This window comes from Engystomops pustulosus, chromosome 2 (genome assembly GCF_040894005.1).
Source record: "Engystomops pustulosus chromosome 2, aEngPut4.maternal, whole genome shotgun sequence".
Classification (NCBI taxonomy): Eukaryota; Metazoa; Chordata; class Amphibia; order Anura; family Leptodactylidae; genus Engystomops; species Engystomops pustulosus.
The window spans coordinates 155,310,671-155,326,395 of NC_092412.1; the positions used below are offsets into that span (position 1 = coordinate 155,310,671).

The 15,725-nt window shown below is 44.6% G+C and overlaps 1 protein-coding gene across 2 annotated transcripts in view; it reads right to left on the reverse strand.

Annotated features, from left to right (window-relative positions):
* The window catches only part of ARID1A (AT-rich interaction domain 1A), a 35,550-nt gene extending 21,064 nt beyond the window's left edge, over positions 1-14,486 (reverse strand). Inside the window, exon 1 of one of the 2 annotated variants that reach the window (XM_072137045.1) lies at positions 12,577-14,486. In XM_072137045.1, coding sequence (XP_071993146.1) covers positions 12,577-13,242 — 666 coding nt within the window. In that variant the 5' untranslated portion in view covers positions 13,243-14,486. The remainder of the gene's footprint in view (positions 1-12,576) is intronic. The other variant, XM_072137044.1, reaches the window with a different exon arrangement.
* Positions 14,487-15,725: the final 1,239 nt, after the last annotated feature.

Consider the following 15,725-nt stretch of genomic DNA (forward strand, 5'->3'; position numbering starts at 1 on the left):
TGTCTTAGGGGTGATCTGAATGTACAAATATTTGAATGGACAGTACAGAGATCCATCTGCTCCTTTTGTAATAAAGGCAAGGGGACATTCTTCTCGCCCTAGAAGAAAAATTTATCATTACCAGATAGATTCTCTACATGAAAGCGCAATCACTGTGTTTGCAAGGCGTTTACCATGCATGTTGCTGGTTTGAAAATGTATTTTCTTTATTACTGGAAGTGTAAGGACACATTCACACGACCATAAGCTTGCGGGCGTACATACGTCCCCCATAGACCGGCAATAGCCGCACACAGCGATAGGGTGCAGGTACCACTGCGTACACGGGAAAAAAAATAGGACATGTCCCATCTTTCCTCATGTTACAGGCCGTGCACCATGGATCTCTATGGAGAGGGGAGGAGTCACCCCTCCATGGCGCAGGAATTATGCAGCCACGGATCTCGAGGTTGCTGCGGTTTTCTAAAATAAAAAATAAATAAAAAAAAAAAAAGGTCTACGGTATTGTACAGAAGAGTCATGGCCCTTAAACCAATAACTGAAAATTTGTTAGAAATGCTCCAGTCAATGAAGCTTTTTAAGGCCTGGTCAAAAAGGGGTTAAACCAGCCAAATGCAAAAGGTAACATGTAAAAACGAATTTCAAACCAAATCTGCAAAAGCACCCTCAAGGGTATGGGCACACGTTGCAGATAGTTAAGAGGAAAGTTTGGGTTTTTTTCCATTAAGATTTGGGAGCACTCAACTTTATTTCTTTACTATTAGGAAAATTGTGCATTTTTACTTCCAGAAAATGCAAAGATACCATGGCCCCTTCTAGCAGATTATATTGTGAATAATCATAGGCCTGCAGACTTAAGGAAACCTGTTATCAGCAATTGACCTAATAAACCCCTACCTGTATATTGTTAAGCAGCGCAACACCTTCTAGTCATTGTTTCTTTCATGCTCCTGTATGGTGGCTTCAGCCAGAAAAATTAACTTTGACTTTATACAACCAATTTACATCTCGCTTCAATGAGGAGAGTTTAACACCGAGGTAAAAATGGGAAGCACTGAAATTCTCCTCTGTAACTGGCATCATGCTTCTTACTTCAGGAGACACGTTAGTAATGTCTCTGGATGTAGGACCATCCATTACAGTAAAGGAGGCTTTCTGAGGAAGAAAGAGCTTGACTTCAGCATTAAAATCTCTGCATCCTTGAGTTTATAAACAACCAGTTTACAATTCACTTCAAAAGAAGATTTTCTCGGGGATGCCACCACACTGCATCATGGAAGATACATGATCAAGGTGGGGTTTGGCTGCTTGACAACATACTGGTAGTGGTTTCTGATTACAGGTTCCATTTAAAAGTATAAAAATTGAAGGGAAAAAAACCTGCATAGGCTTATTATTCAAATCAAATTCACTTTAACGATACTGCACGTGTGTATTCTCGGACTTTCATAGGAAGCAACTGCCCCATTGCCAAGATGGGGCTGAAAAAGGACCTGCCCAATCTTTAGCCGTGCAGCACAGAGAATATGCCAAATAGAAGGCAATGGTGTGGCGAATTTGTCACAGCTCAAACAGTTAAAATTCGCAGGGGGTTGGGAACCTCTTTACCAGAGAGCCATGAACATCACATTTTAAAATGTAATCCTGTGACCCATACAATATGCTCATGTCCCCAGTAGATAGGTAGCCACAGCAAAAATAATATGTAATGCTCATACCTGCAGCTGGTTCTGACCCAAGAGCTCTCGTCTGGGTCACAGTGCAGGAGTGACAGAGGAGTTGGCGACAGAATCCACTCCTCTCTGTGATCCAGACGCAGGTGTCTTAGACGCACACAGCGCTGATCGCCACCTCCAAGATTTTCTTGTGAACCAGATGCAGCCATCAAAAAGAGCCACAGGTTCCCTACAACTGTCCCAAGTTTACTTGCACAATGACTGGCTGCATATAACAAATCCGTGGTCTGTTCGCAGCTTGTGTGTCACTAGCACGGGAGGTCGACACATGCTGACGACAATAGATAAGGATTGCCGGGTTCTCATCTTGGGCAGGAATATGACCAGCTCCTAGTTGTGGGATCCAGTCAGTCATCTAGCACACATTCCTAAACAAAGGTCGTTGGCATAAGGCCCAAGAGCAAAGAGTCTATGGAACTCCATTACAGGATGTTGTGACGGCTGATACTTTGAACAGGTTTATGTTCACAAATAATTTTTCACCCTACTGTACTGCACGGTCCCCCAACGATAACCTTGGTTATATATTGGTGATATATGCCAGTGCTGGCACCTGTACCTACCTGGAGAACGTTGGCCCCAGAACTCACGGCTGAGTCAAACTGATGTTTTTGGGCGAAAAAAAACCCTGAAAATACTACTGGGAATATTTCCTTAAAAGTAGGGCCTAAAAATAAAGTCTTTACAAACTAAAGACCTGGGGATTTTTTTCCCCCTTTGCTAAACAACCTAACAGATGTTACTGACTGCAGAAGCTCACAAGGTTCCATAAAAGTTTGGTATTAGGAGTCAAATAACTCATAAGGAATAAAGTTTTACAGATTTAGATCAGACATGGCATAAAAAGACAAGGGAGATGGCCAAACAGTCAATGGTCGTTCTTTTGTGCTTAGTGATACAAGACACAATGACAGCATGGCTCTTCTCTTAGGCCACCGACTGCAGGGGACATGTGCTAGAAACTAAGTAGGAGCAGACTTAGAAAATGAGCTTGGACCACCTCAATAGCGTTAAAAGGTTGAAAGCCATAAATGGGGTCCTGATGTTACTCCAGCAATGACCGTTGGCACCTGCTCTAGAAAATATATATTAGTCACATTAGGGCAATTTTTTTCTAAGCGTTTACCATGCATTATATGTAATAGCACAGACTTTTGCCATCTGGCCAATCGTCTGATTCCACACAGTCTATTATGCCCAGTTTGTCCACTCACTTGTAAGCAACTGCATCTCAAGCAAACGGGTTTGGACCGTGGAATTAGTGTGGTGGTCCAATACCAAACTGAGCAGGATGCAAGGTCTTCTGTCCACTGCACTGTGTTCATAATCTGGTTGACATGACCAGCACACAGCTATATGGATAATAATTCATATGAAGCCAGCCAGATGGGGCATCGGTGGTCGGAAAGGAGGAACAACTTTGTTATCTCCATTCCACAATTCTCGTGGCCTGTGGCCACAATTCTGATTTTTCTCAGTAAACCCAGTGGTGTAAGGGCTGCCCATCTTTTAACAGCAAGAGGCTGATCTGTGAACGTATTTATAACTGCGGGACTGGAACATTTCTAGCTACTCTAAAGACTCAAGAATAGAAAGTGTGTCTTACCAGAGGAAGACTCATACTGCTGCTAAGCAACCAGTCCTATGTAATATATAGAGACATCAAAACAGCAAAGAAAAGAACATGGGAGAAACCGACACATTGAATACAGTAATGGAGCATGTGGGAAATTTTGGTTTTAGATGAAGTGTTCGATTCACATGCCCAACCTGTGGTACCAGGCTCCGTTACACACACAACAAAAAAAAACAAAAAAACAAACCAAAACACACAACCCATTCTGGATTAACCCCTTCACGCTCTGCGACGGATATATCCGCCGCAGAGCTATGAAGGGTGTATGAAAAGGGCTCACGGGCTGAGCCTTCTTCATACAGAGATGTGCTTTGCTGCATAATGCAGCAAAGACCCATCGCTGTCACCCGCGGTCGGGGGCGTTAACCTCTTGCGTCGCCGGCTTGAAACGTGGCAGCATATGGGCACTGCCATCTTTCTTCAGATCAGCGCTCCCCCGAACGTCAAGGCGGAGGTGCGGCGATCGGTTGCCATGACAGCCTCAGGTATTCATCAGACCCGAGGCTGCATTGTATCTGCAGATTTGGTACAATGAGGCAGTAGCTCATTGTAATAAATCATATGCAAAAACGCCATATACTGCAATACAGTAGTATTGCAGTGTATGGTAGGAACGATCACATCTTCTAAGGTTAAAGTACCCAAGATGGTCTAAGAAAGTGAAAATAAAATATGAAAAATTCAAAATCACCCCCTTTCCCTAGAACAGATATAAAACAAACAGTAAAAATCAAACATTAGGCATCGCTGCGTACCAAAATGCCCAATCTATCAAAATATAAAAACTGTTATTGCCGGCGGTGATCCCCATAAGGAGTTTTTTTCGTAATTTTAGAAAATGTATTTAAACGCAATAAATCCTATAAAAATTTGGTATCAACGTGATCGTACCGAACCAAAGAATAAAGACGTTATTTGGAGTGCAGAGTGAAAGTCGTAAAAACTCAGCCCACAAAAACACTACGCACATGTAGTTTTTTTTTTCCCAATGATTCCACATTTGGAATATTTTTCTGCTTCCCCAGCATGGAATATTAAATAACATCACAGGAAAGTAAAATTTGTTATGGAAAAATTACCGTATATACTCGAGTACAAGCCGACCCGAGTATAAGCCGAGGCCCCTAATTTTACCACAAAAAAACCTACTGACTCGAGTATAAGCCGAGGGTGGGAAATGCATTGGTATATAGCCACCAAGCCCCCAGTAGTATGTAGCCTGTCAGCCCCTACCCCCAATTTGTAGCCTGTCAGTCCCTGCCCAAGTATCTAGCCACCAGCCCCTGTGCCCTCTTAAAGAGCCGGATCCCCGGCCCATTAATTAAAATAATTAAAAAATCTAAACTCACCTTTCCGGCGGCCGCGCGAGTCTTCTATGCGATCCCGCTGGCTGCGGCGCCAGGTCTGGGCGGCGCGCAGCGCTGACATCACAGTGTGTGCCGGCTGCCGGCACACACAAAACGATCGCGGCGGTGGCTGAAGTCAGTGACTGACATTGCACTGACCTGGTGCCGCAGCCAGAGGGATTTTTTTGCTTTCTGACTCGAGTATAAGCCGAGCACATTTTTTGTGCTGAAAAACTCGGCTTATACTCGAATATATACAGCAAGTCCCCACACAGCTCTGTACACGGAAAAATGAAAAAGTTATGGATTTTTGAAGATGGAGAGAGAAATGAGTGAAAAAACCCTGTGTCCTTAAGGGGTTAAATGTACTGTAACTAAGCCAATGTGTAAAAATACAAAACAACAAAACTAACCACAATTCCGCTTAGTAGCCATGTGGTAGGCTATAGAGTACCACATTGTACTGGTATCTTGGATGTTCAAACGACACCTCCCATGAAGCTTCTAACTTCATCCTAGGTCATTTCCAACGTGCACAAATGAGCAGCTGTAAACTTCCCAAATCAATATTAGAGACTGAAGTATTAAAGAGAACCTGTCAGGTCATTAATACACTTCAGCTGCTCATACCAAATCAGCTCCCTAGCCTTCCCCCAGTTACAGCAATGTTAAATCTGTAGCTTTATCGGAACATACTGAAGCTAGGAAACAATCCACTACGTAGCAGTCTGAACGTCGGACCTAGCATGCAGACGTCAGGCATATTCACGGAGGGGGAGACTGCAGCATCAAGCCTGGCAGTCACTGCTAGCATATGGTGTGGGAGTAGCACCCCCAGAGAGAAGCTAAAGAGAAAGGAGAACCTCATACTGCCCCCTGTAAGCTAGGTCCGAGGATCGAGCCACTACGAAATGGTTTCCTAGCTTATCAGTATAAAACGTACAGATTTAACAATGCGATAATTGGGGGAGGGCTAGGGAGCTAATTTACTTTGGTATGAGCCACTAAAGTGTTTTAATGACCTGACAGGGTCTCTTTAAGCTCTTGAAAAGCCATTCATAAGGTTACATGGATGACACATTCATGTAAGCTGTGAGGGGGCCTGAAGTTATACTCACAATGATTATAACTTATAACATAAGCAAAAAGTTTTTAAATACAGCCCTGGTCTGATTCACACCTCATATCAGTTCCAGCAAGCAATCAGAAACATCCCTCTGAAGAGGTATCGCCAGGGAATGTCAGTGAGGCTACATGAACAGTAACTATTTCTATGTGCTATCCATTCAATGGGTTGGCTCATGCACACTCATCTGAGGAAGTCACAGCTATAAATGCAAACCATGAGACAGACCTGCAAAACTCAGAGCAGGTTCTATCAATGTCCAGACACACAGCTTGGTAGTGGATTAAGCACATTAAATACAGGGGCGCACAACATGCCATAGATCTATATGTGCAGGCTAAGAAAAGGATATGGATATGTAGCTGTAGAGTGGGACTGAAATGCAAAAAGGTTAAGTGCCAAGTTCAAAACATGCTTATATTTTTGTCAGGTTATCCATAGACAAACCATTATTTTTAATTTTTAAAATTTCAAGAAAGCCGGAGCACATTCAAGATAAAATCCAAGAAGTTTTTATTTGTTATTCATTAAAAGTTTTGCACTATTCGTGTGCATAGGAGGTGCAGGCATACGACTTACGCGTTTCAGCTTAAAACAAAGCCTTTGTTTTAAGCTGAAACACGTCGGTCATATGCCTGCACCTCCTATGCACACGAATAGTGCAAAACTTTTAATGCATAACAAATAAAAACTTCTTGGATTTTATCTTGAATGTGCTCCGGCTTTCTTGAAATTTTAGACTTGCTCTACATGCCAGACGCCGTGGAAGCACCAACATGGAAGGTTCCACACCATAGAGAAGCCAAGGGTATGTGAGTTTTCCTTTTTTCTTCTATGTGTGTACATTATTTTTAATATTTGAAGATTCCTTAACTCCTCACAGCACCATGACGTTGGGGAACGTCACGAGTCTGTATATCGCACACCATGACGTTCCCCAACGTCATGGAGATTGCACAGGCTCAGCTTGTGTGCAAGTATGCGACAGTCCCAATCCAGAAAACAAACATGACAACTACACCTAAAGGTCACCCACCTCTCCACCCGGCGATCAGCACCTCCGGACCAGGTGGGGGGTACTGAGTCTCCATGGCAACCCTGACCCCAGGGCTGCCTTGCTTGACTGTCTGGTGTGCCAATATAAGCCTATGCACAAGCAGTCCATTACACCAAAAGACAATAAGAAGTTAAAATCAAAACAACATATTGGGTATCGCCATGCTGTAATGTCCCATACATTAAAATTACTGAACCCGTACATGATTAACATCTTAAATAAAATATCATTTTTGCACATCCACATGAAAAACGCCATTAAAAAAGTCACATCAAGCCCCGCATGGTAACAAAAATCCACAAAATAAAGAAAGTTATGACACTTCGTAGACAGCAATGCAAAACCAAGGGATTTTTCTTTCCAAATGAGTTTTTATTCTGCAGAACAAGTCAGAAGTAAAAAAGCTATATAAATGGGATATTGCTGTAACCACACTGCGCCAAGGTAAAAGTGAGTTAGGTCCTTAAAGGGTTAAGGATAGGTTCGGTTGCACAGGACTGGCGCATAGCAAACGTGGTGCCAATATACAAAATAAGGATCAAAAATGCTATCCTTGAGTATCTCAACCTTATAACCTAGCATCAACATGCTTTTATGAGGGATCAGTCCTGTCACCTAACCTGATTGGCTTCTATGAGGCGGCAAGTTCCAGGATGGACCTGGGGGGACACTGTTGATGTTGTATATCTGGACTTTTCCAAAGGCATTTGACACAGTGCCGCATAAAAGGCTGGTGCATAAAATTAGACTGCTGGGACAAGGGGGGAAAGAAAAAAAAAAAAAAAGAAAAAAAAAAAAATCTGTATTTAGCCAAGTAATTGGCCTAGTGATAGAAAACAGAGGATAGTCATTAATTGTGCATTCTCATATACCTTATATACTCAAGTATAAGCCTAGTTTTTCAGCACAAAAAATGTGCTGAAAAACCCAAACTCTGCTTCTACTCGAGTCAAAAAAATAAATAAAAACTCGCCTTTCTGGCGGCACCCGTAGATCTTCTGTGCGATCCATCCGGTACTGTTGTGCTGCACAACGGGGCAGGGGCTGGCTGGCTACATACACTGGGGCAGGGGCTGGCTGGCTACATACACTGGGGCAGGGGCTGGCTGGCTACATACACTGGGGCAGGGGCTGGCTGGCTACATACACTGGGGCAGGGGCTGGCTGGCTACATACACTGGGGCAGGGGCTGGCTGGCTACATACACTGGGGCAGGGGCTGGCTGGCTACATACACTGGGGCAGGGGCTGGCTGGCTACATACACTGGGGCAGGGGCTGGCTGGCTACATACACTGGGGCAGGGGCTGGCTGGCTACATACACTGGGGCAGGGGCTGGCTGGCTACATACACTGGGGCAGGGGCTGGCTGGCTACTTACACTGGGGCAGGGGCTGGCTGGCTACATACTGGAGAGGCTGTGACCAATGCATTTCCCACCCTCGGCTTATACTCGAGTCAATAGGTTTTCACAGTTTTTTTGTGGTAAAATTAGGGGCCTCGGCTTATACTCGGGTCGGCTTATACTCAAGTATATACGGTAAATATTTTTTTATTAATGATGCCTAGAGGAGAGGCAATTCTACCCTCACCACAGACAGGGATTCTTACTGTAAGACAAGTGAGACTATGGAACTCTTTGCCACAGGAGGTTATGTCAGACTCCATGTACAGGCGGTCCCTTCCTTAAGAACACCCAACTTACAGACGACCCCTAGTTACAAATGGACCTCTGGATGTTGGTAATTTACTGTATTTATCCTTAGGCTACAATAAACAGCTGTAACAGTTATCACAGGTGTGTAATGAAGCTTTAGTGTTAATCCTGGTTCTTATGACAACAACAATTTTAAAATCCAATTGTCACAGAGACCCAAAAAAAATTGTCTGTGACTACAATTGTGAAATATACAGTTCCGACTTACATACAAATTCAACTTCAGAACCTATCTTGTACGTAACCCGGGGACTACATGTACACGTTCAATAGAGGCCTGGATGCCTTTCTGGGAAGCAAAAATATCACGGAAAATGGGGGAAAACCATGTATAATTTTTAACCCCTTAACGTCCTGGCCCTTTGTTTTTTCATTTTCATTTTTCACTCCCCATCTTCAAAAATCTATAACTTTTTACACATGAAGACCTCTGATGGCTTGTTTTCTGTGTAACAAATTGCACTTCGTATTGATGGTATTGAATATTCCATGCCATGTACTGGGAAGCGAAATAAAAAATTCCAAATGCAGTGAAAAACGCATTTGCACCGTTTTCTTGTGGGCTTGGATTTAACAGCTTTCAATTGTCTACTTCATTCTTTGGGTCAGTACAATCACAGGGATACCAAATTTGTATAGGTTTTATAATATTTTAAAAAAATTTAACTTTTTGATCTTGCCATCTTCTGCCTCTAATAGTGTTTTCATACTTCAGTTTACGGAGCTGTGGGTGGTGTCAATTTTTTGCGACTTTTGATGACGTTTTCAATGCTATCATTTTTAATTCTGTGTGGGACCGTTTGATCACTTTTTATTGAATTTTTAATATTTTCTTTTAAATGCCAAAAAAGTGCCATTTTCTACTTTGGGCGCCATTTTCCGTTACAGGTTAAACGCCGTGAAAACCCATTATTATATTTTGATAGACTGGGCATTTTCGGATGAGGCAATAGCTAATGTTTTTATGATTTTTACTGTTTATATGACTTCTTGGGAAAGGGGTGCTTTGAATGTTTTTTTTCATTTGTATTTTTTTTTTACTATTTTTCAGACACTCTAGGGCACTAATTTTTATGGTTTTTTTTTTTTTGTTTTTAGTTATTTTCATAGCAGAAATTGTAACTTTGATTAACAATCTATTTGTATATATATAAAACAATGTATTTGTGTTATGTTCTTTTTGCTCCCTTTACATGGAGAGAAAAAAACAAAATAAAAACAACTGTTCCTATGGACCCTGAGCGCACACATCTTCATTGAAAGACAAGCGGCCAGCACCATAATACAGGAAAATATGGGACATGTTATATTTTTCAGTCACGGAGCAGCGAGAAAGTACCACAGGCATCTGCATGGACCAAAATCTGGCCATAACTTGTGTGGCCTAATATTGGTCCCCCTCACGTTGTGTGCAAGGGGCCTAATTCAAAGGACTATTACCCAATACTGAAAACCATTACAGTTTGGCGCAGCAGGGATGCAGTGACTTACAGCATCATAGATAACCATGTGGCCAGGTCCCGATCAATGCACTGCTGTTCAGTACAAACTAAAGTCTGATGAACGTGGACAACTTCAACATAGAAGTTTGACATTTGCCTGTATTAAGTACTTGTGTGGGCTGTATGTCATGAACCAAATGCTGCCCTGTGATCAGAACTATGATATAAGGAGACTCCTTCCTGCAGGACTAGCGTTTCATACAGCTGTGTAAAGCATAATGATCACTTTTTTTTTTTTACAATGTTTCCCACCAGTGAGGCGCTCCATCTATTGTCAAAGGATCCTTGTAACAAGCTAAGACAGTCTAAACCAACATTTATGGTGATTACTGAATTCAAATATACCAATTATCTGATGTAATATAAAAGGAATGGAAATAAAACTAAACACTATACCTTCAAGTTTCATACCTCATTGTTCAAGAAGGCAAATAGTATGACCTGGTATATGTGGTGTATGCCTCTCAATCAGACAGCATCATGTTGAGGATATGAAGCACATGGCATTAGAATTTAGTTTATAAGTCAGTTTTAGGAAATATTGCACTGCATGAATGAAAAGTAAAGCTAGTTGAGCAGACACAAGGTATAGCGTTTATAGCCTAGATGCTTGCAGCCTTCTATATTGTTCACATGAATGGAGACCATCAAAAGAACACGAAGACTACGACCCACATAACCCTATGAATTTTCATTATTAGCATGCACTTGGTACACCCTGCCCTTATCACCATTTCTGCATCCTTAGAGGGGTCATGAGGATTTAGGCCCACAAGTTACCACAAACGTGTGTTGCAGAAGATTGAACACAATTGCGTCCTTCTATACACTGGGGGGCTTTACTAAAAATAAAAGACCTTTGATTGCTGTATACTAACATAAGGAGCCACAGGGTTGCAGAAGAATCATGCTGGCCTGACAGTTCTTGGCTACAATATGCCCTATAAGACAAGATCATCATCATTGTAAGCTACGTTCAGCAGCTGGCAACCAAACTTGTGATGATGTACCTTGACTATGGATTAAGCAGGTAGGGCTCAGGCCCGCACAACTAAGATCTCTTACCAACGAATCTCTAAGGATATAGCAGGACATCATAGTAATATGGTAAGTGCCTTACATAATCAGCTACTGGCATTTTGTGTACATAAATCTTCATAAAAATTTTGTATTGGACTGTCTTTTCCAAGGTTTAGTTCACACCTGTATTAAGCCTCTCTATTACACACTATTTACCCATTCTTCCTCATGAACTAATGTGCCTTTTGTAATTTGAAAAGATAGCATTGCCATTTTTTTTCCATTTACAAGTCTAACTGAACATGCCTAGTGCAGATGTGAACTTGGCCTAAAGGACAGAACACAAAATGTACAGAAAACCGTATTGGCAGAAACAGGTAGCAACAAGATGGCACATAAGCATGTTCATTACATTGGCCTTTCTGCTACAGAAATAGAAAATAGTTCTACAATGTAACCAAGTATAATATAATTCACTGATGCTGGGAAATATACGCATAAGCAGCAAGTGATGGGGCAATATATTAGCATTTACAATTCTACACAACTGCTAAACTTTTCCACACGATTAATGTTCTCCTTAACATATGGCTCCAAACTTGTTTTGTTTTTACTTAACAATTGTATGGGATCTCTAGTGCTAAATCTAGATTTTTTTTATTTCTATAGATCAGTTGTGGTAAAGTTTCATCAGGATTTAGGTACATTGTCTGGTAATGTACTGCAGAAAGCCATTTTGGCCACTGCCTACACATTATGTGGTAGTTTTACAACCCACTATGTCATACAACACAAAAAGTCACCAGTAACAGATTTTAAGGGAACATGGCTGCCAGTCATCTTATATCTGTCCATGAAGACAGGATTATAAATAGGACGTGTTAGTAGTTACTATTATGATTGTGATGGGGTAAATTATACATCAGTGCATAGAGTAGAAGAATCAATACAATGTAACATGTATGTATATGTAAAGAACAAACATGGTACATGTCTATTGTACGTGTTCCAGCTGCTTTATATGGGGATACAGAATATGGGCACTGGTGGGCTAGTAAGCTCAAGTTAAGAGGTTTCTTTAGGGTCATGTAATAATTCCTTCAAAAGGCCTATACATTCAGTGTTGGTTATACACCCATAAACTTCATGCTGGTATTGCCAGCACAATGGTATTAGAGCCAAGAGTCATAGCCCATATTATAAAGCTAAGGGTTATTGTCTGCAGGCAGATGACCCCCACACAATACCGACTGCTACCTCTTTGGTGTCACCCACCCACCGACTGGCTGTTCGGGTGCCAAATATCCCTTGTGCCATATTGTTATCACTAGCGCATCTCTAGTCACACCACAAGCTCCAGCACTCACATGGCTCTCGTCTCGCACACAACACAATTCCCTCCGCTATAAGGTGACTGGTGTCCTTGGTAATGCATTACCTGTGCCGTCCTGGGCATACCCTGCCCACTGCTGCCAGGGCTACCAGGCGGGTGAACACCTCTTTGACCTGCGGCCCAGCCGGTTCCATAGCCTTCGGGTCCTTTGTGCTGCTCCGAGTAGTCTCCTCCGGGGTAGGCCGGGTACCCCCGCCCCGGACTGGGCGCCGTCAGGAGCTGGTTCAGAGTCGGAGTGGCGACTGCTGGCTGCGCGGGGCCGAATCGTGGCGGAGGAGGAGGATAGGCCGGAGCAGGGGGTTTGCCCGTGGAAGCAGTCGGGCGAGGCGGGGGGTATCCCGGCTGATAGGCCCGATTCGGGTAGGCCGGATAAGAATTGTAGGCCTCGTTAGGCGGCGGATAGTCCAGACCGGGGCCAGACTGGAAGACTCCCCGGTTGTAGGAGGGAAAACCGTATCCCCCGGGCGGGTGCGATGAGGCGGAGGAGGCCGCAGGCGCATCTCCTGGTTCCTGAAGCGAAGAGGTCGGTGCCGCTCGGGTGCCGTTGGCTGCCTCGGTCGGCTCGGAGTCCGTGGAGGCCGGGGTTGGGGCCTCCGCCTGAGGTTCAGCAGAAGGAGGGGGGTCCCCGGGGCTCTTTTTTAATTCGGGACCGGCGGCGGGCGGGGTTCCTCCAAGGTTGGGGCCGGAGGCCGGTGCCACCTGGGCGGCCATGGAGCACTGTGAGGAGGGTGGGGATGGAGGTGGCCTCCCCCCCCAGGTGTCGGGCTAGTTTCGGGCAGGAGGGGAGGGGAGCCGTTTAGTCGGACACGAGGCGGTGGAGAGGAGGAGGAGAGGCCATTTTACCGAGAGAAGAGGAGGAGAGACAGGCCGCAAAGCGCGGAACTCGGAGTCCTGGACTGGGGGAGGCTGAGGCCGCAAGACCTGGCTAGTGGAGCACGAGGAGGGAGCTGGGCTGGCAGCTTCCTGCACAAGGATCACGCAGAGGAAACCTCGGCCTGGATCGCTGGACTTGGAGGCTGGGTCCTGCCACTGTCTGGAATAGACTCCTTGAAACTCGGGGAGGAAAGCTGCAAGCCCCGGAACTGGAGCGTCCACACACACTGGCGATGGAGCTGTGAACGGGCACCAGGGCAGAGAAAGCCTGGGGACTGGAGTTCAGCCTGGATCTGGACGACTGTCACAGTGCAGTCAGCAGTGCACTAGTGGAGTACACACGGGAGCTGGATGATCCCTTCATGCTCTGGCTACGAGGGGAGCACAGCCCTGGAGCAGTCACATAGCGCTGGCGCCCGGAAGACCCGGAGATGGGTCACACTCTTTCACATGGGGATGGCGAAAAGGGGAAAATGGGAGCTTGGGCACAGAATAGACAGTAAGGGAAAACGCGGATCTGGATTCAAGATGGCAGAACAGCGCTTTCATTGGTTCTGCAAAGCCCGGATACTGGAGTCAGTACAGGTGCAGGGACACAATGAAAAGGGAGCAAGGGCCGGCGCTGGATCGCGAAGAATGAGCCCTCCTTCTCCCATAGGCTTATAAACAAGGAGAGCTAGAGCCGGACAGTAAGACCTGGAGGGAAGATCCGGAGTCCTCCGATCGTCTCCTATTAACTGACAAGCATATCGATCCGGGCAGTAAGACCCGGAGGCGGAGCGCGGGAACACGAAGGGAGATGGGTCACATGACGGCGTAGGGCGTGCACATACGTCACTACGTCATAAGGTGTGTGTGCTTAGAACTGATCTTCATTGTGTTCTAAGCAAACGTGAGGCACAGCGAGCAGCATAGTGCACATAATAGGCATGGCCGCCTGTATTCCGCGCGTGCCATACGTAGCTCCTGCTTGCCCGTACTGTTACCGAGGTTCTCACAGGAGGGCCACTTAGTAACACAAGGCGTTCATTACATTAGAGGGGAGCACGCCGCCGCCATGTCTTGGTGATGACTGCAGCCAATAGTAGAGCGACTCCTGTGACCCCCAGACGCAGGCACAAAGAACTCGGAGCGCCGGGCGGGGGAGGGGCGCACTTCCCCGGATCTTCATTCTTAATCACACTGACTGGCCGGGCTGCCCAGAATGCATTGCGCTAGAGCGTGGCAGCTCCCAAAACCCGGAGCGTGAGAGAGGAGAGGGCGGTAATGTGGAGCTCTAGACAAAGGAGGGAGGAGGCTGCAGCAGCCAGGAGAGTGCAGGAAGCCACATCAGTGGACTTGAGAGAGATCACATGTCTCTGCCTACACATGTGCTCTGCTGTATGTACACAATGCTGGTGTGTGTGGCTGCAGCCTCTGCTAATACTGCTTACCACAGATACGGCAGCCATGATCATAGTCACATGGATAGACAAGAGGACACAGCAAGACTGACATAGTAAAAAGTGTCATGCAGCCAGAAACACAAACATTCCCAGTATCACATCCTTCCTGCATCTGCCAATGTGTCCTTCTAATAACTTTATTTATGTCATGCAAGACGACAAAAATGGAGATCTGTTCTGCTGAGGGCTTACCAGGGCCTGCCCTCCCCCATAGCAATGGCCTTTATTTGATAGTGAAGAATGTTGCCTACTTTGAGAAATTCATTCCATGCACTTGCAGAATTTCGCTGGACTGAACATGGTATGTCCATTCAGTCTGGAGGCTCGGAATGGGAAATCTCCCAAGCTCACAGAGTGAGTTTCTCTATCCTTCTGTTCTTCACCCATTGGGTGAGATCTATCAACCTGTCTACACCAGAATCCTGGAGTAATTTGCACCTGAAATGCTGTGCGCCACATTTATTGAGGGTTTTGGGCAGTTTGAAAATGGGCCTGCAGTAAAAAGCCCACACAACAGAAAAATGGAATAGTCTGGTGCAGCAAACTGGACCCACTAATAGGAGGTGCAAAGTACATGTCACTAGTCTTATACTACACCATGTTAATCATCCAACATCAGACACCGTGATTAGTTCTACTCTGCACTAGTCTAATGACCAACACATTAATGCATCTTCCTTAATGTGTCATAAGTATCCCTCCATTCCCCAGTTCATACGTTTAAAATTGTTTCTGCTATTCAATAACAAATTATTGTAAAGGATATTTAGTAAACTCCATTCACTGAAAAATTCTTATGCAGTTGTGTTGTGGATTAGCCAATCCGCAGTATGTCTACTCTGATGTGGAATTGCATTGCTTTACAGATTCACAAAA